The following is a 25,231-nucleotide window of genomic DNA, read 5'->3' as shown; positions in this document are numbered from 1 at the left end:
CATCACTGTTTCAAAATGAGAAGATGTGGAGGCAGAGAATGAGGCAGGATTTAAAGGATTCTCCACAATCAAGTGGAGACCCCGTGACAGGTGGTAGCCTGGACTCCCATTGGACCACTCTCCAGTGTGTATCATCCAGGCAATCTCACCTCCACCATCTATCAGGCAGCCCAGGAGCTGTGTCCTCCGCTGGTCCCAGGTGCTGAGCTGGGGGATGATGGCACAGAGGTCGAGGGCCGAGAGGTCGCACTCTTTGATGAGGCCGTCTCCGAGCGGCGGCTCCCCACTGACTTTGCGGGTCAGCAGCAGAAGCACTTCGGGCCATTTCTGTTTTTCCAGTAAAAACTTGATGAAGGTGTTGGCACAGTCGCGATTAATGTCACAGACCAGGTCAGGAGGAATTTCTTTCAAAAATAAGAATAGACCACACTCCAGTGAAGGCTTCATATGATTTCTGTCCCCAACTACAACCCAACACATATATACATAATTAACACGGGTTACTGATCAGTGTTTTTAAGCACTGGGGAAACTATAAACAAGTAATTAATTACTTTGGGCAAGCTGCTTAACCACTTGTGAACATCAGTGTAAGCACAGATCGCCTGGGAAGGTTAGAAATCCCCCAAGGAGCGTAGAGCCTGGCCCAGGAAGAGAGCAGAATGATGACTGTGTTGTAAGGAAGAATACTTAAGTTAGGGCATTCCACTGAGATCAAAAGGGCAAGAGCCTAGCTTAAATGTTGCATAATACTAAGAATGTGGCCTGCTTAAGAAACACTGAAATATAGGGAGATATTATAGAATGATTAAAAAGTCAAGATTTGTGGAATAATCACGAGAGGATGGTTTAACCTCCCATTCTTAATTTTGTATCATGATACATAAGTATTTCCATCTGTTTTCTGATGTCCGGAGACAGGATAACGATTCTCCCAGTTGAGACTCCTGGTATATCTTAAGGGTAGAAAACTTAAAATAGATCCTCAGTAGTACACAGATTGACAGATTTAGCAAATACAAATGTAGGATGCCAGTTAAATCTGCATTTCAGATAAACAAATAAATTTTTAGTAAAAGAATGTCTCATGCAATATTTGGGACATACTTATACTAAAAAAATATTGATTGTTTATCTGAAATTCAAAGTCAACCAACATTCTGTATTTTGTCTGGCAACCCTACCAGTAAGAAAGCAGTGAGGAAGAGAAGGGAAGACGTCAAGGGTTACCAAAATAAGAGTAATTTGATTTGCATTTGCTAGTTTTTCCTTCTCACCTTTTTCTAAGTTGTCTAAAATGAATGTTCATTTTAACATTTAAAATACTCATTTGAAAATAAGAAAAAAATCAGTATAGGCCATCCTACTATCTTAAGAGGAATTGGCAAAATAGAAGTGTAAAATACAAACTTCTGTAATAGACATTTGTCATTTTTGTGCCCCAGAATCTGTTCGCTTGTCTTCTGGTAGCAGTGCTCTCCCACCTGCCAGGAGTCTCCATTCCACATGGCAGAGATGGGGGCAGCATAGGATTTGGGCCTAAGCCAGTCAGGATCCTCCACCCCTTGGACCACAGATACTGGTTCAGAGGTTTACACTGTGACCAAAAGTGGAGAACTCTTGTTCAAACCACTGAGAGAGAGATGCGTCTGCAGGTCCGAAATGCTGGACAAAGTCAGTGGTTAGAGACCTTGATCTTGTCTCTACAAAGAGTCTGAGATGGAAACCAACCAGAGGACAGCTGAATTGAAAGACGGGAGATACTGGGGCCTGCTGACATTGGATAGATCCCTGAAGCCATGTGTACCTGAAGCCAGACTGGCATCCCCATTATGAGAGTCAAGAATACAACCTTTTTGCTGGTTTAAGCCAATTTGAATCTGTCTGTCACTTCCAACAGAAACAATCCTAAATAGCCTACCCAATGGACAATAAAGGAGACAAAGAAGAGAGAAAGGGGGAAAGTAAAGAGAGAAAAAAATTCAAAAGAGTTGGGTAGATTAGAGATGCTAGAAGAGAGCTGGGAGAAGACCTTCAGGAACAACACAAAGAGTGAGACACAGAAAGGAACAGAGAAAGTAACCTAGCCAAAGTGAGAGAAAGCAGAACCACCCCAACACACACAGTCCCCACAGAGAAAGAGAGAAAAGACAGAGCCCAGACCACAAAATGCAAAGGACAACAACATTCTCACCTTGGGGTCCCTTACGAGATTTTTACCAAACACCAATATGTCATGTTTTATTTTCGTAACCCTAAGTATAAATGAGTGTTGCCGCACAAAGGGCACAATCTGCTCACTGCAAGATAAAGCCAATCGTCAAGAGGCAAGATGGTGGCAGAGAAAGGGCATCTTATTACAGCTTGCAAGCAAGAGGGAAGATGGCCGACTTCCAAACGTCCAATGTCCAAAGGAATCATCTTAAGGGGGGCACAGAATCTTGAAGCAGTTATATAGGCCAGTGGGTTATAGGGGGGGAGGTCAGAATTTTGACCCAAGAGTCACCACACCAGATCTTTCAGTTGTCATTGATGATAGCTATCAGCATAGACTCTCTGTTTGGGGGTCATCACATTCCTAAGGAACTCAAAAGAACGAAGTTATTGTCTTATTGCAGCTGGGAGGTATATGCACAAGCAGGGGTCAGAAAAGCTACAGAGCAGGTGGATCTCCTGAAGGGTACATATCCAGGGTTAGTTAGTCAGAGGTCATTCAAAGTTACAATATGGTTTCTTGTCTATAATATGGCTTCCCTTCTGTCAACCTTGCGTTGAGCCAATTTCATGAGGACAGTCTTCATGGGTGTGGGGCAGATGACATCAAGTCCAAAAGTCAAAGGCTCCCATTCCAGAGTCTCAGCTGTGCTGTTTTTTTTTTTTTTTAAAGATTTTATTTTTTCCTTTTTCTCCCCAAAGCCCCCTGGTACATAGTTGTATATTCTTTGTTGTAGGTCCTTCTAGTTGCGGCATGTGGGACGCTGCCTCAGCGTGGTTTGATGAGCAGTGTCATGTCCGCGCCCAGGATTCGAACCAACGAAACACTGGGCCGCCTGCAGCGGAGCGCGCGAACTTAACCGCTCGGCCAAGGGGCCAGCCCCTCAGCTGTGCTGTTTATCTCTGACCCACTCATATCCAAGAGAGAAGATTGCTCTGGCAGCCTTGCCTCACTTCAACTTACCCTAACAGCTAATGGGTATCAGCATTTTATGTGTAGGACACTGGACTAAGTGCTGTACATCCGTCATCTCATGAGGTTAGTTTCCCAGCCCAGGCAGGGATGAAGAAACCGAAGCCTAAAGAGGTTAAGTAATTGGCCCAAGGTCACAGATCTGCTAAGTGGTAGAGTTAAGATTCAAATGCAAAATATTCCAAGCCTTAAATACTACCCTAAAGAGAGCATTTTTGGTTCTTCTGGCCAGGCCTTCCTGCATTCTCCCGTAAACTGAGAAATCTCAGCCCTACAAATGGTCCAAGTGAATGCTTTACATTTAGACCATACTGTCTGCCAATTTTAAAAATACTAAATTTTACCTGCTTAGGATTTCTAGAATCTTCTCTAATTATGTAAAGTTTGTCATCTAAAGTTATTTTCTGGAACTTTCCTGATTTTCCTATAATGAAAAAAATTAACATTCAATTCTACAACTTTATACACCAAAATTAGCCAATATTAGAAGAGAGAAAGAATATTAGAAGAGAGAAATAATAGAAGAGAGAAACATCTGTGGTATTGAAAAATGGAGAGTATATGCAAAGAGTAACTCTAGGAGGATACATGAAAAACTAGTAACAGAGGATGCCTCCAGGGATGGGATTTAGGGACTAAAGTCCAGGGGTGGATGATAGACTTTTCACTGAAGAATGTTCTATGCTGTCTGAATGTTTTACATGGAGATCATTACATTTATTTTTTAATTAATTTTTAAACGATATTAGAAAAGAGTTTTAATGAGTATAAATCATCTTTAACCAACTGAATGTTGTGAGAAAAATTACCTTGCAGAGAAGAAAGGAGGCGCAAGAACCTCTGAACTACTTCTTGCTTCAGAAGGTTTTTATGCAATGACCGGTTTCCTGAGTTCATGTACTTCACCAGCTGCTCAGAGGTCTTCCGGAAAGTGTCACTCTCACTAGCGGGTGCATCACCATTGCTCAGGCCTGCAAAACAACACCAGGTCATGCTTCTGAATACAGAGACACAGCTGCGGTAGATTGCAAAAATGACCACGAGGCACCCCCCACCGGGTCTTCAGGTGCTTTACCATGTGCCTCTGCAGCCATCAAGAGGTGGAACCTATTCCCCTCCCCTCCCGTTGATTCTGGCCTGGCTTCATGACTTGCTATGACCAACAGAATGCAGTGGATGTTGCTGGGTATTTATCCAAAGAACTTGAAAACAGAAATGCATAAAGATACATGCATCCCTATGTTCACAGCATTATTCACAATAGCCAAGACTTGGAAGCAACCTAGGTGCCCATCAAGGGATGAATAGATAAAGAAGATGAGGTATATATACAGAATGGAATACTACTCAGCCATAAGAAACGATGAAATACAGACATTTGGGACAACAGGGATGGACCTTGAGAGTATTATGCTAAGTGAAATAAGTCAGAGGGAGATAGTCAAATACTGTATGATCCCACTCATAAGTAGAAGATAAAAACAACGACAAACAAACACATAGCAACAGAGATTGGACTGGTGGTTACCAGAAGGGAAGTGGGGAGGGAGGAGGGTGAAAGGGGTGATTAGGAACATGTGTGTGGTGATGGATTCTAATTAGTCTCTGAGTGGTGAACATGATGTAATCTACACAGAACTTGAAATATATTACGATGCACACCTGAAACTTATACAATGTTATAAAGCAATGTTACTGCAATAAAAAAATTAAAAAATAATAATAATAAAAAAAGAATGCAGTCAATGTGATTTTTGTGTCAGTTCTGAGCTGGGGCCTCAAGAGGCCTTATTGAGTTCTATTCATTCTCTTGGGACCTTGGCCTCTGCCATGTGAACAGGTCCAGGCCAGTCTTCTGAGGAAGAAGAGACAGCATAGAATAAAGAGGAATCAGTCCAGTTGTACAAACTGAGGCCCCATAGAGGTGAAAAAGCCTGGCCAAGCTCAGCAAGACTGCAGACACCGAAGGAGTTTAGTAAAGGCTATGAGAACAGCCCAGCCTAAACTGCTGACCTGCAGGATCATGAGCTAAATAAATGTCTGTTGTTTTCAGCTACTAAGTTTTGGGGCAGTTTGTTACGCAGCAATAGATAACTGATATAAGAGTTCAGGGAAGTGACCGCAGGGTGGCTTAGAGCAACAGCAACATCCAACTACATGCCGGTCACCCATGTGTCTTACTGGCAAGTGGAAAGAGCCAAGAGTAAGGAGCCACATCTCTGGCCAAAGAAGGGAGGACGATACCGCCTTGGTTTAATTTATTTGAGAAAGCAGTCATGATTAGAAAACGACCACTGATGGGCTGTTGAAAAAGGGTAGATGTTTTATTTGGTATCAGATTATACTCTCAAAAAGCACTCGGTTAAAATGGAACCTTACAGAATAGAGAAGGGAGCAGAACTGGACATCTGTTTTCACACCCAACGAGAAGGGCCTGGCCTAAGTGCTGTGATGTTGTGAAGAGATGAACAAATGTTCACTGTCATGTTCTAACAGAGTCAGAACACTTTAAAAGAGATGGACTGTTTAAAAATGAGAGAAAAACAAAAAGCATCCTATCTTCACTCAGGTTGCTGGGCGGCAGATCCCGAGCCAAGGATTTGTGTACACACGGTTATTACGGAGGAGACCAGTTAGGGAGCCGGGGCGCAGGTTAGGGGTCCGGGGGGAAGCCAGGCCAGGGTGTGAGCTCAGGTCAAGTCCCACAGAGGGTGGCTGCACCTGGTCCCACAGAGGAGCTCCGGAGTGAGTCACACCTCAGAGCTGTCCCCATCCAAGGCAAGAGAAACTGGATTTCAAGTTGTCACACCTATCAGTCACTGGCTACAGGCTGCCTTGGGAGGACAGGCACTGCTGGGTGGAAGAAGCATGAGCAGCACAGGCTCCATAAGCCCAAAGACTGCTCTTGAGAAGGAGCCTCCAGTGCGAAGGCCCACCACGGCAGGGAGCACCACAATGGTAAAAGGGACCCAAGGGATCCAAGCAGAGCTCCCACCTTATCTGCTGTGCAGTCTGATACACACCTGGGTCAGCTTTCAACAAACCAAGTCAGCACATCAGACACACACACACCAACTTCTGGGGCAAACGCCCATTGCCCTCTGATCAAGAGACCTTCAGGCGCCAGACAGAAGCGAGACCCACTATCCTCCATAGAAGAAGAAATGGAAACCATTTGGCAAAGGAAGACCCACATCACCTCAGCCAGAGGCTCACTCTGAGATAGAAAACCCGTGTGTGGTATAGCAATGGCTGACTAGCACTCCTGAGAATGAAATCAACACATAAAAACAGATAAAAGGAGAGATACTAAAAAACTGACAATGGTATCCCTGGGTAGCCACGGGCAACTTGTTTATTACTCTGAACTTGTCTGCTTTTTTCTAAATTTTCCATAAGCTTAGTAAGAGACAAAAATAAAAGACTGGACAATAATATGCCCAAGAGTAATTACAATAAATCTTTGTTTTTATATAAAACTATATTTTTACAAATTTTCTACAATGATCATATTTAGAACATATACATATATAAGCAGATTTGAAATTAAAAATTAAAACTAAAAGAGATCTTCTGAAGTTGCAGTAGTCCTCAGAAGTGTTACAGAACAGAAATAAATCACTTTAAAAAGAGATTTTGTTTTTCCCCAAAATCTTTCTTTCAAGCTAAAAAAAGGCAAAACGGGTAAGTTTTATTACACACATTTTATCAGTTTAAATTTATGTATTCATCTCATTTTTAGAAAAGAAAAGAAAAATGTGTAACTATAAATGCATGGAATAAAACTAATTGACTAGATCACAAATACATTAATTTGGGGGGCAGCTGGGTTTATGGAGAATTAATATTTTCTTGTTTTCCTTTCCTATATTTTTAAATTTTTCTTTTAAAAAAAGAATATATTCCTTTTATAGTAAGGAAAAGGCATCACGGACATCCTTGAAGTCAACATCGCATGCCTGCATTTAATGAAAACTGCAGGGTCTTGGTGCTGAGGGATGCAGAGCTGACAAACCGTGGCCTCTGAGTCACAGCCTCCATCTTTGGACACAAAGAGAAGGTTCCAGTGCCCTGAGAGTTGTGCTAGAGGTACCTGCATGAGCACACAGCAGAAAGCAGCTGGCTCCCCACTGGAGGACCAGAGAAAAAGGCTTCAGAGGCCTGGATTTGTTCTCATTCTAAAAGGCCCTGCACTAGTGAATCAGAGAAGATCACAAACAACTGGGAGAAAAACAAAGGCTCCAATCTTGCTGTTCTTGGTCCACAGGGAAGAGCTGAGCAACGGGCACCAGAGAAGGTGGACATGCTGCCATCTGGCGGTGGCCATGAGAGGCCGGGAAAGACAGTTATACAATCCTGACGATTTAATCCTAAAGCCTTGCTCCCCAAAGTGGGCTCTGGCTTCCCCTGGCAGCTCGTGAGAAATGCAGCATCTCGGGTCCTGCCCTGAACTGCTGAATCACAATCCGCACTTTCACAGCCCCCCAAATGATTCGTGTGCCGGTTACCGTCGGGAAGCTCTGAGTCAGAGAGCAGCAGACATCTCCAGCAAGACCCTTTATGTCTCACCGAGATGCAAAAGCCACCCTATCCAAAGAGACCATCACCACCATTATCATCAAAATGGGCCACAGCGACCCCCAGGAGGAGCCAAGGATGAGAGCATCTTTTATCCTGGTCTGTAAAGTGGAATGGTCATTCAGTGGGGGACAAAAAGCTGGTGTCCTAATGGGGCTTTACTCAGGACCACAGATGCAGAACACAAAACCCATCAAGTCAGACCCAGGTCAGGAACGAGGGTACCAAACTCCCAGCAGCAGCTTTTCCCAAAGCTGATGCTTCCATCTGGCCCGTTAATGTGTGAGGAGGCGGAGGGATTAAAGTCCATAAAATTCTCATTTTTATGGCTGGAGATCTACCTCTATTCCCATGGCCCTGGCCCTCCCTTTACCTCTCCCTCCCACTGTCTTCTCAACTACCACTCTGGACAGAAAGACTGTTCTGGGGCTAAAGTCTAAAACTACACTGTCCTGGTACAGTGGCCAAACTGACTTAATCACATAAAAGCAAAGCTAATTAAGTACAATTAAAATTTCAGTTCTTTAGTTGCCTGAGCCACACACATTTCAAGTGCTCAACATCCATGTGACTAGTGGCTATCATATCAGTCGGAGCAGATATAAAACATTTCCATCATTACAGAAAATTATACTGCATGATACCAGTCTCAAAAGCACCCACTTCAGGTTTTAAAGTTTGTGCAATTGGCAAAATCTTAAAAATAAAATGTATGCCTACAACTCTATACAGCCGAATGGACGTACAAGAGAACACTGATATTCAGTACATAATTCTGTACGGAGATCGTATTCCGAGATGGACTTCGACAAAGGTTCCGCTGCTAGGAGTACCCTGGGAAGTACTATATAGGAAGAGTTCGACTTGCTAGCCCTTCCTGAACTGTCATCCTCTTCTATTTTGAATTTTTTTTTTTAAAGATAGGCACCTGAGCTAACATCTGTTGCCAATCTTCCTTTTTTTTCCTTCTTCTTCTTCTTCTCCCTAAAACCCCCCAGTACATAGTTGTATATTCTAGTTGTAGGTCCTTCTGGTTGTGCTATCTGGAACGCCGCCTCAGCATGGCTTGATGAGTGGTGCCATGTCGGCGCCCAGGATCCGAACTGGCAAAACCCTGGCCCACCAAAGCAGAGTGCAGGAACTTAACCACTCGGCCACAGGGCCAGCCCCCTCTTTTTTTATTTTTATCAGTTTCTTTTGCTTTTTTGACTCAGCATTTCCCTATAGTCTTTCAATATTCCTCGAGCATGGCTTGGAAACCTTTGTGGTCAATGGTCTGTAAAGCTTTAAAGTAATCAAACATCCAATAAGTTTACCAAAGAGTATTTGGGGCTTTAGACTTGACTGCATCCACAGCCACCACAAACTAACCAGAGAGCCAAACAGCAGGCCTGGAACGAGGCACATTGCTCTCGCGTGCGCTTTTCTGCCAAGTCAGTACAGTTGAATTCTAACAAGTAAAACGGGGACCAGCTGCCATTCTACTGAGTCTCTTTTGGTTCCAAACCTGGGCCACAGATTTCGTTGGTGAAAGAGGAGAGACGGAAGGGAGAGTGAGGCCCTCTCGCAGAAGATGAGATGTTTTTAGGATTAGTAGATATTCAAAGATTCTATTGTACAAGGAAACATAAAAAATCAAAACTTCGAAAGACCAAACAAAAGTGAATGACTTATGCTACTCTATAGCACACATCTACACACATACAGTATCCTAAGAATTAACAATAGAATTAATAAATGATAAATTTGCAAACAAATCAGCCATTTTCTACCATTAATTGGTTGTTTTTTGTTGTTATTTTAAAATGTGGAACTTCATTGCAAAATCTGTTTGGTTAGTTTCAATTTCTCAAACAAGAGAAACCATCCTGAAACTGAGATTTCAGGCATAAGCTTCCAGAAAGCGTTTCACAATACTTTATTAATTACACTACCCACCAATTCCTTTAAATAGTGAACTGGAACTCAGTATGATATGTCACAGCTTTAAAAGAACATCCATGAAAAACAGAGGACTCTGCAAATACATTTCTCTCCCCTCATTCCCATGGTCTCATGGAAACAACAGAAGATATTTTAAACAAATCAATGAAAATTAAAACATAGACGGGGGTGTTAAATGAAAAACAGCTTCAATGTCCCCCACATAAAACTTTCCTGACTCTGGCAATTGCGCTGATCCCCAGCCTGTCAGGCTGCCTCCCACTCCCACCCCAGCACACACCCTACAGGTGGCCTTCAGCTTGCCACCTACTCACTCATTCCAGGAGGGAGTGTTTCTGGAGAAACACCTCCAAATAACTTCAGCAAACACACACTAACCATCTATTAAGTATTAATCAATCTAGTCCTTCACTCATAAATACAAACCATCCAAAGAGCAGAAGATAATTAGGGGAAACCAACAGCACAAGAGAGAAGCAAGAAAATGCATCAACTAACCCAGAAAGAAACAATAAATAATTCAGAAAAGAGAGGAAGACATTCTTTAGCAAAAAAATTATCAATATTCTTAAATGCCCTTCAAGAAGTGGCAACTGTAAAACAAGCACCAGTTGCCACAGATAAGAAAATCAGAGAACAAGAAAGTTGTTAGAAATTAAAATTGATTCTCCAAATTAAAACATTCAGTGGGCAAGCTGAATTACAAAAGGAAAAGCTGAAGACCAAGTTAAAGAGGTGGGTGAAATAAGGGAGCTAGACGACATTAGGGAGAAGTAGAGCGACGTGCGATAAACTGGGGACGTTCACCCATCTCACAGTAGAGGCAAAGAGAGGAAAAAGACATCGAAGGGTAACACAATAACAGAAGATCATTTCCCTGAGCCAAAAAAGACCAAAAGGGCCCAGCAAGCACCAAGCCAGAAGAATGAGTAAGGACCCACAGCTAGACACATCACAGGGAAACGGCAGAACTCTGAACACAGAGAAGATCCTAGAAGGCAAAACAAATGAGAGTGACATCAGACTTCTAATCCATAGCAGACGGGGGCTAGAATACATACAACGATTTCTCCAAAGTTGTGAAGATCAAGGTTTTATAGCATAGTTCAGAAACCTAAGACACCATGCACTGTCAGGCACACTAGAAAACTGCCATTAAACTGCGACACGTCACTGATTGTAAAACACATTCCAATTTCAAAGACGTTAAAATGTGGGGAAAAAGTGCAACTTAGAAATGCTGAAATAAGATGCATATATTAAGACAAATTATCATTAAATATAAAGATAAAATAAAGACACTTTCAAAACCTCCGTAAGTCTACTATCCACATCTCCTCCATGAAAAACTTACTTGGGCACGCACTCTAGCAGAGCAAGAGAGAAATCTAACCAGATCACCATGAGCCACAAGAGCCATACAGGAGTGCAATATATATATGCTGCGGCTAAAGTCTAAATAAAGTTTAAAAAGTATATATAGGTACATAAATATATATACACATATACACAACAATATGTATGTATATATTTCATTAAATTGGGATGCTTAAAGAGTATCACACTTAAAGAGCAAAGTTTTGGGGATATTGGGTGATTCTTTCTCTGGGTCCAGCTATGCCACTAGTTGTAGAAAGCGTTAATATTGACATAATCATACTACCACGAAAATGCCATTTCCTGGTGTTCCATTTTTAGATGAAGCATGGAAAACTTAGAGATAAGAAATAGAATGTAAATGACATAAATAACATTACTAGACAAAATTCAACAAGTAGGGCTGACTTCTTGCTCTTGATCTTATACAGTAGTCAGTCAACAGATACTGTCCAAAATTGATAAATCAAGAAATAGAGATATAAGTGTATTTTAAATTGTTGGCTGTAGTTGTTTCTGAGGAGTAGGCTTGATTAGCTCCTGTTCTGGCTGAATTTTTTTCTTTTTTTACTGTGTGCGTGCATGAAAAAAAAAAATCAGCCATACTGCCCAAAGGTGGACCTGGTAAAGTTCCCAGAATGTGATAGACGCTCTCTAAATAAGAGTTGTCTCATTCTATCTGTCATAAAAAGCAAACAAATTTTCTGAACATTGGAGGTCTCACTTTCATCTTCACATACCGAGAAAAGATAAACTGATTTGTACCTAATGTCACAGAACCACTTTTACCCCTCAAAAAAACTTAATTCACTGGAAGCTGTACCTGAGAGGTCCTTAGAAGATGCAGCCAGCTTTTTCAAGTGAATGTTGATTTCATTGACAGCTTTGAAGTTCTTATTCCTCTTCAGAACATCCACTGCGGACCGGGACTGTCGGTCCAGCAGGGTTGGGTCTGCCCCAAAGCACAGGAGCATCTGCACATCCTCTGTTTGTCCTAGGGTGGGCAAGAAGGAGAAGGGGGCATTAGCATAAGGGTTCCTTCCATAAGGAGACGTCCCCATGAGTATTCTCACGCCCAGTTCCCTGCCAGAGCAGCCCAGGACAAGGAGACCAATGTCCCTCTGTTTAGGGAACCTGAAGTGCCAGCCTTGGGCAGTCCACCCAACTCCCCGAACCTAGGAGTCCTGTGTGGAGTGCGAAGGACAATAGCTTTTAAGAGGTTCAGAAGTGTGCTCCTCTCTACCTCTCTCCTCTCTCCTTGGCAACAACAAGGAGAGGGGGAATCAGGTTACTAGGCAACAGCTAACAGCTGTAAGGATAACAGCAAGCTGTGACTTGAGATTTCTTTATTCTCTAAAGGAAACAGAATATTCTTCCAGAAAAAACGCCTGTCTAGGGAGAGGAGAAGAACGTGACAATTGCTTTTGCATCAGGGTCTTTCTGTTGTCACTGTTTCCAACCTCCCAGCCCCAACCCTCTGGCTGCAGGCTCCATTTGCTGCTTTGACATATCTACTTGTCAAGCATCAAGGTGTTTCAGAATGGAACGGGGGTCTCCCTGGAGGTACAAAGACTTACGTGGGCACTAGAGTTACGTGAATCAATGCCTGATTCCCAGTGTCCAGACCCAGGCTTTCCTAAAATTCACCACCGTGACAAGGCACCTATACTCCATGTATCATCCTGCTCATGGTGTTCTCCTTTCCTATCACCTCAGTCACAACTGCCCTTCACTCACTTCACAAAAATAAGACAAAATGAAAAAGTCATACTTCTGACCCACTGAGTATCTCACCGTGGTAGGCAGATTTCTAAGACAGCCCCCAACATTTCCAACCCCTGGTGTACACATACTTTCTCTCAGTTGTTCTATCAAATACTAATCTAGTGCTGCTGTGATGAGACTTTGCAAATGTAATAAAGGTCCCAAAGCAGTTGACCTTAAGATAGAGGATTATCCAGGTGGGCCTGACCTAATCACATGAACCCTAAAGGTCAAAGGTCTAGAGGGCATAGTTGGAAGAGGGCAGAGATTCAAAGTATGAAAGGGATTTGATGCACAAGAAATTTCCCCCTGCTGACTTTGAAGATAGAGGGGGCCAGACGACAAGGAATGTGTGTGGTCTGTAGAAGCTGTGAGCAGCCTCTGGCTGACAGCCAGCAAGGAAACTGGGACCTCAGTCCTACAACCACAGGAACTGGATTCTGCCACAACCATGTGAGCCTGAAAGAAGGTCTGGAACTCCGGATGAGAATGTAGCCTCAGCCAATACCTTGACTTCACCCTCAAGGTATTGAGGCTACTGACCTATAGAACTATGAGCTAACAATTGGGTATTGTTTTAAGATGCTAAGTTTATGGTGATTTGTTACACAGCATAGAGAATGATTCCAATTAGCATAGTGTATTGCCCCAAAGGAAGCGAAAACTCCTCACCTTCAGGGTATCAACATAAGGGAAAATTAGGTGCCAGCTGAGCCCTTTTTAAAAGGCACTACAACCCACCCTTCGGTGACCTCCTCCCCAAATTTTTATCTTTAACAATTACGTACAGGAATTTTTAATATATTTCTGTTGTTTTTATGATCTCTGTAGTAATAGTAATTTTGTAATAATTAAATCCAGAAAAAAATTCACCTTAGAGTCCTAAATCACAGAAATTTTTTAAAATTTAAAGCTACATAAGTACTTTCATTCCAGAACAGTATATCAATGGATGACTGAAAAGACTTTCAAGCATAAAATACATTAGGGCAAACTTCTTTCTGAAAAGTAAACTGGAAATGTGATCCAAAAACATGAATGCACAATTTGATATTTTTGACTATTAAAGAGCTTATCTATAATTTTTCAAGTAGATGTTAGAAGATACCAAATCGCTGCAGTATTTATATTCTATTACATACAAGTAAAGGAGTGAGATAACAGTTTTGTTTTAAAATATCAATGTGTCCAAAACTCTGAAAATTACCTTTGCTTACAATTATTTAGACTTACAGATTAAAAATTCTAGATATTGACTTATAAATATGTAAACAGGTGCACAGGTTTTCGAAATTCTTTAAGGGAGTTAGAAAGCAAAATTTTAAGACCACTAACATACTAGATTTTTTTTTCACTGACTTGCATCCATTCCCCCTTTTCCTGATAACAATACCCCCGTTTTCCATTGAGAAAGCAACTCTCCCCATTCCCAGCCTACCTGATTTGATGGGGAGTGAACACCAGACAGACACACACACACACACACAAACACACACTTGTCACTACCACATCCTCCACCACTGTCCCAGCCCCAGCCCCCACTCCAGGGGCAACACCTAAACAGAAAGAACCTGGCCAATCAGATTATTCCATCCTCTGGCTCCATCCCACCTCCCAGCTCCAGGACAAACACTTCTCCAAGACCTGGCCAACCAGATCATGCCGTCTTTCTGGCTCTGTCCCTGCTCCCAGCTCCAGGGTTGAACATCCGACCAGGTCCTAGCTAATCAGATCATTCCATCCTTCCAGCTCTAGGGATTGGTTCATGAAGGGCATGGGCCAAAATCAAGTCACTGAGACTAATTCCTAGGACCTTTACTGAAATATTGAGAGAAGGTATCCTCTTTGGCTGAGATTGACAAATCGACAGAATATAAGCCTGAAGGTGCTGGTGGCCTCAACTGAAAGAGACCCTGCCTAAGAATGAAACTAACACAGAAGAAAACAGAGCTTAGGGGTAAGACAGACTTTTGAAAACACCTTGGGAGCACCTGGACCAAACTCTGGACCCTTGAGTCACATGAGCCAATAAATTCCTCTTCTTGCCTAAGCCAGTTTGACTGTCTGTAGCTTGTAACCAAGACAGATGCAACTAGTCCCAATTCATCTTTACTTCTTCAATTCTAGGAGATGACCATTTCTCAGATTTGGGTCCCGCTGCTGCCTGGGTCTAGTGATTCTCTGGGATTGCACCCCTGGGCTTCTCAAACCACTGTGCTCCAGAGCCAGTAGGACCATCATAACAACCGGCCCCCACCAAAATGCCAAGAGAACCAAAGATTTCTAAGGTCCTATGATACTGCAATTATTTCAAATGGAGGATTTAAAATTCCAACCACATCAAAGAATCGAGAGAGTTCTTGACTCTCCATGTACCAAAAAATACTCAAGATGTAGAAAATCTCATACACTGTTGGTGCAATCTTCCGGGGGCTCAAGTCAGCAATAGCTTTCAAAATCTAAATACATATCAATATGCTAACATCTTAAAAGTGTATATATGTTTTTTTTGTTTGTTTGAGGAAGATTAGCCCTGAGCTAACTACTGCCAATCCTCCTCGTTTTGCTGAGGAAGACTGACCCTGAGCTCACATCTGTGTCCATCTTCCTCCACTTTACATGTAGGACACCTGCCACAGCATGGCTTGCCAAGCGGTGCCATGTCCGCACCCAGGATCCAAACCAGCGAACCCCAGGCCACCGAAGCGGAACATGCGAATTTAACTGCTGCACCACCGGGCCGGCACTGTATATATGTTTTTACTTGTACATACATAAAATATTTGTGGAAGAAAACATAAGATATTGGTGACACTGGTTCCTGAGTGGTTGAAGGACAAATGTAGGACAGAGACTCTCAATGTATGTACCTTTTGATTTTTTAATGTCATCTATTTAAAATTTCAATAAAATTAGAGTTTATCCAAATAAAGTGTACAAATTCTTTGAACAAGCAATTTCTCAACTAGGAAATCATGCTACAGATACATTCCCAACAGTTCACAAAGATCGATGTAAAAAATGTGCTCTTGAGTATTGTTTTCAATAGCAAAACAACTGAAAACCATTTAAATATCCATCAGTAGGGTATAGTCATGCGAGAGAATACTGTTAAAAAAAGAGAGAAATAATTGTGCGGGTACTATGAGGGAAAGATGGCCAAGACACATGGTTCAGGGAAAAAGCAAGAAATAATTGTGCGGGTACTATGAGGGAAAGATGGCCAAGACACATGGTTCAGGGAAAAAGCAAGTTGCTGAACAGAATGTAGAGGATGCTCACATTCATATCTGGAAGAGAAAAGAAAGACATTTGGCTTTATAAATATATATACCAGCAACATACACAAAAAATGTTTTGGTAGTTAACTTTGTGGAGGAAAATTTATTTTTTGCTGTGCATCTTTTTGAAGTGTTTTGTTGTTGTTCTTGTTTGGGGTTTGTTTTTGGTTTTTACTAAGAGCATGCATTTTTAATTTTCTTTTACCTTTAAAAAATTTTTTTTGGTTGAGATACAGTTCATATACCATAAAATTAATCCCTTGAAAGTATACAATTCAGTGAATTTTAGTGTATTTATGAAGCTATGCAATCATTTCCAGAACATTTTCATCACCCTAAAGAGAAACCTTACATGCATTAGTACACACTCCCCCTTTCCCAACTTCCCCAGCTCCTGGCAACCAATAATCTATTTTCTATCTCTAGAGATTTCCTTATTCTGGACATTTCATATAAATGGAGTCATGCACCTTTTGTGTCTGGCTTCTTTCACTCAGCACATTTTCAAGGTTCATCCCTGTTGTAGCATGTGTATCACTCCTTTTCAAGGCTGAATAATATTCTATCGGATGGATACATCACATTTTGTTTGTCCATTCATCTGTTGATGGGAGATTTGGGTTGTCTCTACTTTTTTGGCCGTTGTGAATAATGCTGCTATGAACATTCACGTACAAGTTTTTGTTTTGACCTATGTTTTCATTTGTCTTAGGTGCATACCCAGGAGTAATCCTGCCGGGTCGTATGGTAACTCTGTTGATCTTTTTGAGTAACTGGTAGACTTTTTACCAAAGCAGATGCACCATTTTTCAGTCCTACTAGCGCTGCACAAGGGTTTCAATTTTTCCACATCCTTGTCAATACTTGTTACTGTCCATCTCTTTTTATTTTAGCCTTCTTGGTGTGAAGCATACTTTCAATTTTTAAACTAGTTTTTTAAAAGGTGATTCAAAGAAGCCTATAACACATAGATAGGAAAAGAGTCCAGTATAACAGAACAGAAAGTCCAGAATTAGTAGCATCTCAAATTCCTGAGGTCACAACAGACTTTTAAATAAATGGTGCTGAGACAAATAGGTAGCCATTTGGAAAAAGATAAAAACTCCAATGAATCAGGAAGAAATGATAATATTTTGCATAGATGGGTTAAATAAAATATACTATTAAAATTAATTGCATTCATTTTGTTTTACTCTTTTGAAAGAGTAAAATTTTAAATTGTATATGTGGCTATCATTACACTTGCATTGGACGGTGCTGGTTTAAATCTGGGAAATGGAATGCTTGCCAAGTTATCAATACACACAGTATCTAAAGCATAGCAGGCATACAAAATACCCAAACACTGCCCAAGCCACCTGGAATTCAGGAGACCTGGAGAATGTGTTTCTTTGCAAATTAGAGAGTCCTATCTGGAATGATATTTTTCTTGGGGATTTTCAGAATGGGGATGTGTAAGGAGAGTACAAAGGCTGGAGGTACACACTTTAACCATAAATTACTAGGCTAATGATGGCTTTATCACAGTGGTATCTGGAGCCAGCTTACGCCAGTCCAGAAGGACCAACTGTCAAATATCCAGGAATATTGTAAGCCAGTTGATAAGCACAGCAATTATTAAAAACTAAATTATTTAAACTTATAATCAATAAATTATATTAGAAACAAAAATCATCACTTCCTAATTATTTTACTACATTTTTCTATTATCTATGATGAGGTTTCTTCACATCTATCTTAATATGTATCTGTATGGTGAAAATACAATATAATTCTATTATATTGTGTTGCACACTTCCCAGCTCCACGTTCAGTGACATCACCTTGGTAACCTGAAATCACTCATTGTGGCAGTATTTATACCAAGGAAACTGGAAAACACTACAGTTTACGGCTTTTCTTTTTAAAAATTCAGTTGTCAAACATTTGCCAGGAAACCACCATCTTTAAGAAGGTACTGAAATACATAAGGCATCAAAAAGAAGATAATCACAAGTGTTGGCAAGGATATATTAAAACTGGAACCCTTGTGATTTGCTGGTGGGAACGTAAAATGGTGCAGCCACTTGGAAAAACAGTCTGGCAGTTCTTCAAAAGGTTAAACATAGATTTACCACACAATCCAGCAATACCACTCCTAGGTAACTATCTGAGAAAAATGAAAATATATCCCAACACAAAAACTTTATACACAAACGTTCTTAGCAGCATTATTCACAATAGCCGAAAAGTGGAAACAACTCAAATGTCCATCAAGTGATGAATGGACAAACAAAATGTGGCATATCCATACAATGGAACATTATTTGGTAATAAAAAGGAATTAAGTACTGATAGATGCTACATCAAGGATGAACCTTGAAAACATTACGCTCAGTGAAAGAAGCCAGTCACAAAAGGCCACATATCGTATGATTCCATGTCTATGAAAATGTCCAGAATAGGTAGGTCCATAGAGACAGAAATTAGATTAGTGGTTGCTTAGGGCTGCAGAGGTAGGAGGCTATGGAGAGTGACTGCTAGGGGATACAGAGTTTGTTTTGGGGATGAGGAAAATGTGATAAAATTGATTGTGATGATGGCTACATAACTCTAAATATACTAAAAAGCATTGACTAGCACACTTTAAATAGGTGAATTATAGGGTATATGAATAAAGCTAAAAAAAAAAATGCACTGGGGGCCGGCCTGGTGGCGTAGCAGTTGAGTTCGCACATTCCACTTTGGGGACCCGGGTTCACAGTTCGGATCCCGGGTGCGGACATGGCACCACTTGGCAAGCCATGCTGTGGCAGGCATCCCACATATAAAGCAGAGGAAAATGGGCACGGATGTTAGCTCAGGGCCAGCCTTCCTCAGCAAAAAGAGGAGGATTGGGGGCAGATGTTAGCTCAGGGCTAATCTTCCTCAAAAAAAAAAATCCATTGGACACATTTTCTCTGTTTTCCCCAGATATGGATTCCTGGGACCCAGTTCAGTGAGGAAAGACATTAGAGACACAAACCTCACTGGGTTCTTCCTGGGATGGGCTGAGGAGAGAAAACTGCAGTTTCCTAGGAGGACCCACCAGACCAGAGGTCCCTACCTCAAGGCCTTCAGGCTGTTAGTCCACAGGCATCCTTAATTTTGAGCCAACGTTTTCTAATCATGAGTTTTCATATTTTTTAAAAATCCAGGCTTTCAACATCTCTTGCCATCAGAAGAAGGCAGCACGACCTGGTTCCCATGGTCAGTACCAGGCTGCAGCCACACCAGGCACGAGCCCCCATTGTTCCCTGTCACCTCCCTTCCACCGGGACTGAGTCCACTACCACTTGTCATCACAGCTGCTCTAATTGTGTTATGGAAAAGTTATACTTGTCTCCATCCAAAACAGAAACCAAAGAGGGAGAAGTCTGAGGGTTTCCAAAAAATGAGCAACATCAGAGTGCTGTGTGGGAGTTTACACAGTGTCCTGTTTCACAGGCTAACAAGATACATCTGCATCAAAGACCAGCTTTTCCTTGCATGGCCAGCCTCACTCCTTCACGTGGCCTGTCTGGCACTGGCTGGATTGGGAGCATGCGATTCCTGTGTCAGATTCCTAAGTGCCATGAAGCGCCAATCTGCTGTCTGGTTCACAATTCATCTCTGGTGGCTAGCACAGATTCGGCATAAAAGAAAGCACTTTGTAAGCATGTGATGAGGGAGGGAACAAATGCAGCCAGAAGCCCATGAACTTGAGATATTCAACCCCACAGAAGCCACTTAAAGCCCAAAGAGTACATGGAGCCCAGTAATTCTTCCTTCTCACCCTTCTCTCAACCTCCTTTCTGCATCCAGCCTACCCTCCCGATCACATTTCATTCAAGGCAAAGTTCAGCCCTTTGAGCCTGTCACAGGTTGGAATAGGTAAAACACAGTGGTCAGTTTTGTGGGTTCTCTAATGCCTGAAATCATCTAGCCCATGGCACACCCCCCAGCACGGTATTGCTACTTACGCCTCATGGGGTATCCTGGGGAGTGGGAGTGGGCTGCGACAAGATGCAGGACGGTGCAGCCATCTGCATCCTTCTGGTTGATGCGGCCTTTCCACTCAGGCTTGTGGTCCATTAACCACTTGAAAAGATGGTTTTCCTCTGAAGGGAATTAAAAGGAGTTGCTAAGGTTATTTTCTATATACAGAAAATCAGCAAAGCAAATCAACGTGTACCATGCTGAGGGAACCAAATGGGGAATCCAACATACACTGCCACTCACCACAAACAGGTGTGGGAGACACAGGAGTTTGTAAATTGAAAGGATGAGTCTTAGAAAGTTATTCATAATACTCTTAAGTCAGAGTCCCTAGAAGCAGAGCCTGAGACAAGGATTCTCGTACATGTGATCTATTGAAAGGGAGCTCAGGAGAAAGACAGTGAGGGAAGCAGGGCTGGGCAGGGGAAGGAGGCAAGCAGGGATGCAGTCTCAGCTGAGTCGGCTTCAGCCTGATCCCATGGAGAGCTCTGGAACATGAACTGCACCACAGCATTGACCCAACTTGAGGCAGGGGCTGACCTTTTATAGTCCCTTGACCGTCAGTCAAGAGCTACAGAATGCCCCAAGGGAGGGAGGCAAGGTTGAGGGAGACCCTCCCTGGAAAGTGGTGCCTGTTGACAAAGAGCAATTTTCTGCTGGAACCACCAGTACTCACAGCAGGTGGAATGGGGACACTGGTGATTAAAACGATCTAGGCCAGGCACCAACACCGCCCGTGTCAGTAATCAAGTCAGCATGTCTGATTAGATTATCCTACTACATTACTATCAATAGAACATATATTTTAAATTCTTTTTCCAGACTCCTTCCCTGTAGCTCCTGAGATGGAGGAAAGCATCACACTTCTGGCAACTCTGTGGACATCATTTGTCACCATGTCAGAGTTTTCCTCTGAGAAACTAATCAGGGATAAACTTGAAGATTGATCTGATCAATACCGGCCTGTAACCAGAGGAGCTAACTTCAAGAGTAGATACAACGAAGAATCATGATTTTCCTAACCAGAGGCACACTTCTCTGGGTTCCAGATTTCTAATTTTGAAACTAAGAGGATTGGGTTAGATTGCTTTTAATCAGACTTTACTAATAAATGTTTTATCCACCAATCCCTGTGTCAGAATAAAACCTCTCATCGATTCTCCAATACATGAAATGGATAACAGCAGGGCCAACCTGACTAAAGCAAAGACGGGCCCCAGGTCCTCCAGCCCCTGGCCACTCCCTCTCTCCCTCATTCCCAGAGAGATGACACAGCCTGGAAGAGGAAGCTATCTAGACAAATTCTCTTGTCCCCTTCTGGCTCTAAAATGGTCTGGGTAATTGTCCAACAATGATGCTACACATGCTTGGAAAAGAAAAACAAGCTCCTATCTAAAGTGTGTGTGTGCGTGTGTTTTAATGATCAAATTAAAATATTTTAAAGTTTAAATCCTATAGCCAGGTGAAGACTAATAAAAAAAAAAGAACTTTATGAAAATAGGAGTCCTTTAAAAGAACCATAAGCAAATTTTATCAGCTATACAGCCAGTGTTTCCCTTGGGATCCACCCCTCCAACTACCCCCCACCCTGCTCACAGTGGTTGGCCCTCTGGGCTAGAGAGAAAATGAACTGGGAAAAAGACCACAGCTGCCTCTGCAGGCAAGAGGAAACTCCACAGCCCTCCTGGGAGCTCTGCCCAGCAAAAGCTGTCTGTCCCAAGTCTCCTCCTTGGGTCCCAGGGCTCCAGCCTGCTGCCAGGATGTGTCTAGGAACACAGAAGCCTTTTAGTTTGGGCCTCTTGTAGCAACCAGGTCTCAGAATAAATACAAATGATGCTGTTTCCCTGCTGCCGTCATCCATTTGAATAATCAAATCATTTAAATATTTTACATTCAAGTGGCCACATTCTGGTTTCGCTTGAGCTCAGGAGAGTCCCAGAGCTCAGAGCTGGAAGGGCAGCTCGGAGGAGGAATAATGGGAAGAACACTCACTCGCTTGGATACAGAGTTGCATGAGGGCATGAAGCGGATACGGGCCTATAGTCTCAATATTTGCACCAATGGAGATGAGCCACTGGACTAACTGAGGCACCTGTTCCATCTTCTCATAAAGTCCAATGAAGACATATTTCTGAAAAAAAGGAAAAAACCAACATACACACAGGAAGAATCACGGAAGTCACTACATCAATATGAAACTTCAAACCCTTCACCCATAAATTTTGGAATCGATAAAACCTGGATTAGCTGTGGCTCAGGGCTAAGGTTACTGTAGATAACAAACGTGTGGTGAGACAGCGAAAGGGGAAGGTCCCAAATACAAGCCTGAAGTGGCCTGACTTGAAACCATATGTTTCAAGAAGCCACCTTACCTCAAAGAGACTTTTCAGGGATAACTCTGGGACATGGATATTTCTGGGTAGTCGGTCTTTTTTCACTGACAGAAGTAGAAATGACTGAGGAGAGAGGATAAAAAGAAAAAGATGGCATAAGAATGTTCTCCATATAGGTTATTAGAGCAAAAATTATCTTCAGCTTTAAAATCAACAAACCAAAAAGAAAACCAAACACCCTCCAGCCCTGTCTCTTTTTTTAAGCTACTTGCCAAGCTTTACAGCCTGGACCATAATCATCAAAGTCCCTCTGTCTAGCCAACTTCCTGTTCGGGCTGAGAGCTAAGCTCTCCACATTTCCTCAAAGGCTGCTGAGGACAGGAGCAGCTAATGGCAAGCAGCATTGCAGAGAGTACAGAGGCAGTGGAGCAAAAAAGTAATTCCCTGCAAATTTATTAAAGCTTAGCCAGATGAAGAATGAAATGCTTTAGAAATAGCCCATCCCAATCAATTCTTCAGCACATCAGTGTTTCATCACCCCAAGTATTTGGGGTCCATTAGACCCAGTCAAGTGGTGTGCTAAAGTCAGCTCCTATCAGCTAGTGAGAGGGAACTGTGCACATCTTCTCCCAATTCCAAGTCCTGTAGTCATGTTAGGAGCTTGAAATTGACCACGGTGAGAGTATTTACGCTAGAGAAATTGGCAAATGCTACACATCGGGACTTTTTTTCTCAGAGAGCCAGTTGTTAAACCACTGACTCTATCTAAAGTCACTAAAGAAACTGAATCCCAGAGAGGCTAAGCAACTTTTCCTAGGTCACACAGCGCATCCTGAGAGGTCCCTGTTGAGATCATCCAGGTACACCACAGATGTAAGCGCTCCAGGCTCTGGTAGGGCCATGACTGGAAGCCCGACCTCAGAACCAACCCCCACCATGTGTGCTCTTACCAGTGGATGTAGCACCCTGTGACCACATCTTGCTTCCAGTATCTTTCAATTTGATGTCCACTCTTAACTGCTCACCCTAAACAGGCCCCACTGACCATACTCAATCCCAGATAACACATTCAGAGTTCTGACAGTCCTGATTGCTGGCCTGGCTTTTATTTACAAGATGCTTCTGTCTCCAATATTTGAAAATGACCTAGGCTCCACTGCTGATACAATATTGGACCTGCCACTTGGGCTGGATTCCAGGGCCTTCCCTTGGCTGCCTGCCTTCTCAAGACCTTTTAATGTGGGGATAAGCTTCAGGAAACCCATAGCTGGACTTTAGAAGATTTCCTATGTACCCCCGAAACTATACCCATAATTGTGCATTTATGCAACAGGAGTCCCATTGATTTCATTGGATTTCCAATGGAATCCATGTCCTTTTCAAAAATTTAAGAATTCTGGGGGCCGGCCTGGTGGCACAGTGGTTAAATTTGCACGTTTCGCTTCTCGGCGGCCCAGGGTTCACCAGTTCGGATCCTGGGTGCGGACATGGCACCCCTTGGCACGCCATGCTGTGGTAGGCGTCACACATATAAAATAGAGGAAGATGGGCATGGACGTTAGCTGAGGGCCAGTCTTCCTCAGCAAAAAGAGGAAGATTGGCAGTAGTTAGCTCAGGGCTAATCTTCCTCAAAAAAAAAAAAAAAAAGAATTCTGTATTCTAAGCTCATTCGGCCTGCCTGGATCTAGAGTCCTAATGGGTTGCCCTTGGTTTGGGTGACTTTTATGGACTGCCCAGCTTTAGAAAGCCCACCAGGCCCTTTCTAACCAAACTCCCAGCCTTGGCCAGCCCATCCTCATGAGCACTTACAAGCCATCGTCAATGACAGCTACTATTCACTGGAGACTTAGCATATGCCAGGAATTATTAAACTCCTTTAGCTCAGTGCCTGGCACATTGTAAGCCCTCAATAAACATTAGCTGCTATTAGGTGCTCTTGGGCCATTACTGCTAATCCTCACCAAAACCCTGAGGGAATAGGTTTATATCCTGCAACTTACAAATGAGGAAATGAGGCTCAGGAGTAGTAATTAGCCCAAAATAGAAAGTGAAAGATTAGGATTCAAGGAGACACTGAATTCAGTGTGCCACTGAAGCCAGGCTCCGTAGTCCACTCTGCTCCTCCATTCTATGGATTCCTCGCCCCGGGTTTGGGTCCTACAGCCTCACTGCTACCTGTGGGTCCCTTAAAGCTATACGGAAACCGTCCGAGAGGCACAGGCAGGTCATCTGGGCCCACACTAGCAAAGGCAGCATGCCAAAGATTATGAAGATGAGCATGCAACTGTTTATTTTCCTCATTCCACATTACCCATTAGCATGTGGTCTTTACATTTCTTTGAAGACAACGTAGACACAGAGCAAGGGGTGAGGTTGCCACAAACAGTAATTTCGCTAACTTAAAAAAGAATGGAAACTGCCTAGTACATCTCAGCGACTTTCCATTTTTAATGACTTTACAGCTAAAAAGTTACTTTGGTATCAAGATAAACAAATAATAAATTACAATCCCCCAGTGCCAGCAGAAAGAAATCATTTAATCAAGAATGTACTTTCCCCACAAGAGAGCCATCTCCTTTTACTTACGTGCCACAAGCCTTTCTTTGCCAACTTTTCTATTACAGATTGCCATACTTCTGCTGAGAATCCAGTAGTGAAAATATGGTCAAAGTAGGGCAAGAAACTTTGCAAAACAATGGGGTCATCTGAAAGAAAGTTCCATTGTTTAGAAATTTTAACTTGGGCAAAGTATAGAACATTTAGGAAAAGAT

At 42.4% G+C, this 25,231-nt stretch overlaps 1 protein-coding gene across 3 annotated transcripts in view; it reads right to left on the bottom strand.

Moving 5' to 3' along the window:
* Positions 1-25,231, bottom strand: part of TRANK1 (tetratricopeptide repeat and ankyrin repeat containing 1) — a 98,828-nt gene that overhangs the window by 38,836 nt on the left and 34,761 nt on the right. For all 3 annotated transcript variants that reach the window (XM_023620746.2, XM_023620747.2, XM_005600832.4), the window contains 7 exons: positions 25,047-25,165; positions 22,500-22,583; positions 22,120-22,258; positions 20,112-20,249; positions 11,910-12,080; positions 3,997-4,158; positions 150-404 (listed from right to left, as the gene is read on the bottom strand). In XM_023620746.2, coding sequence (XP_023476514.2) covers positions 150-404; positions 3,997-4,158; positions 11,910-12,080; positions 20,112-20,249; positions 22,120-22,258; positions 22,500-22,583; positions 25,047-25,165 — 1,068 coding nt within the window. The remainder of the gene's footprint in view (positions 1-149; positions 405-3,996; positions 4,159-11,909; positions 12,081-20,111; positions 20,250-22,119; positions 22,259-22,499; positions 22,584-25,046; positions 25,166-25,231) is intronic.

The sequence above is a fragment of the Equus caballus genome, chromosome 16, assembly GCF_041296265.1.
Source record: "Equus caballus isolate H_3958 breed thoroughbred chromosome 16, TB-T2T, whole genome shotgun sequence".
NCBI lineage: Eukaryota > Metazoa > Chordata > Mammalia > Perissodactyla > Equidae > Equus > Equus caballus.
Note: the sequence above shows the minus strand (reverse complement) of the source record. Positions and strands in the feature narration are given on the sequence as shown.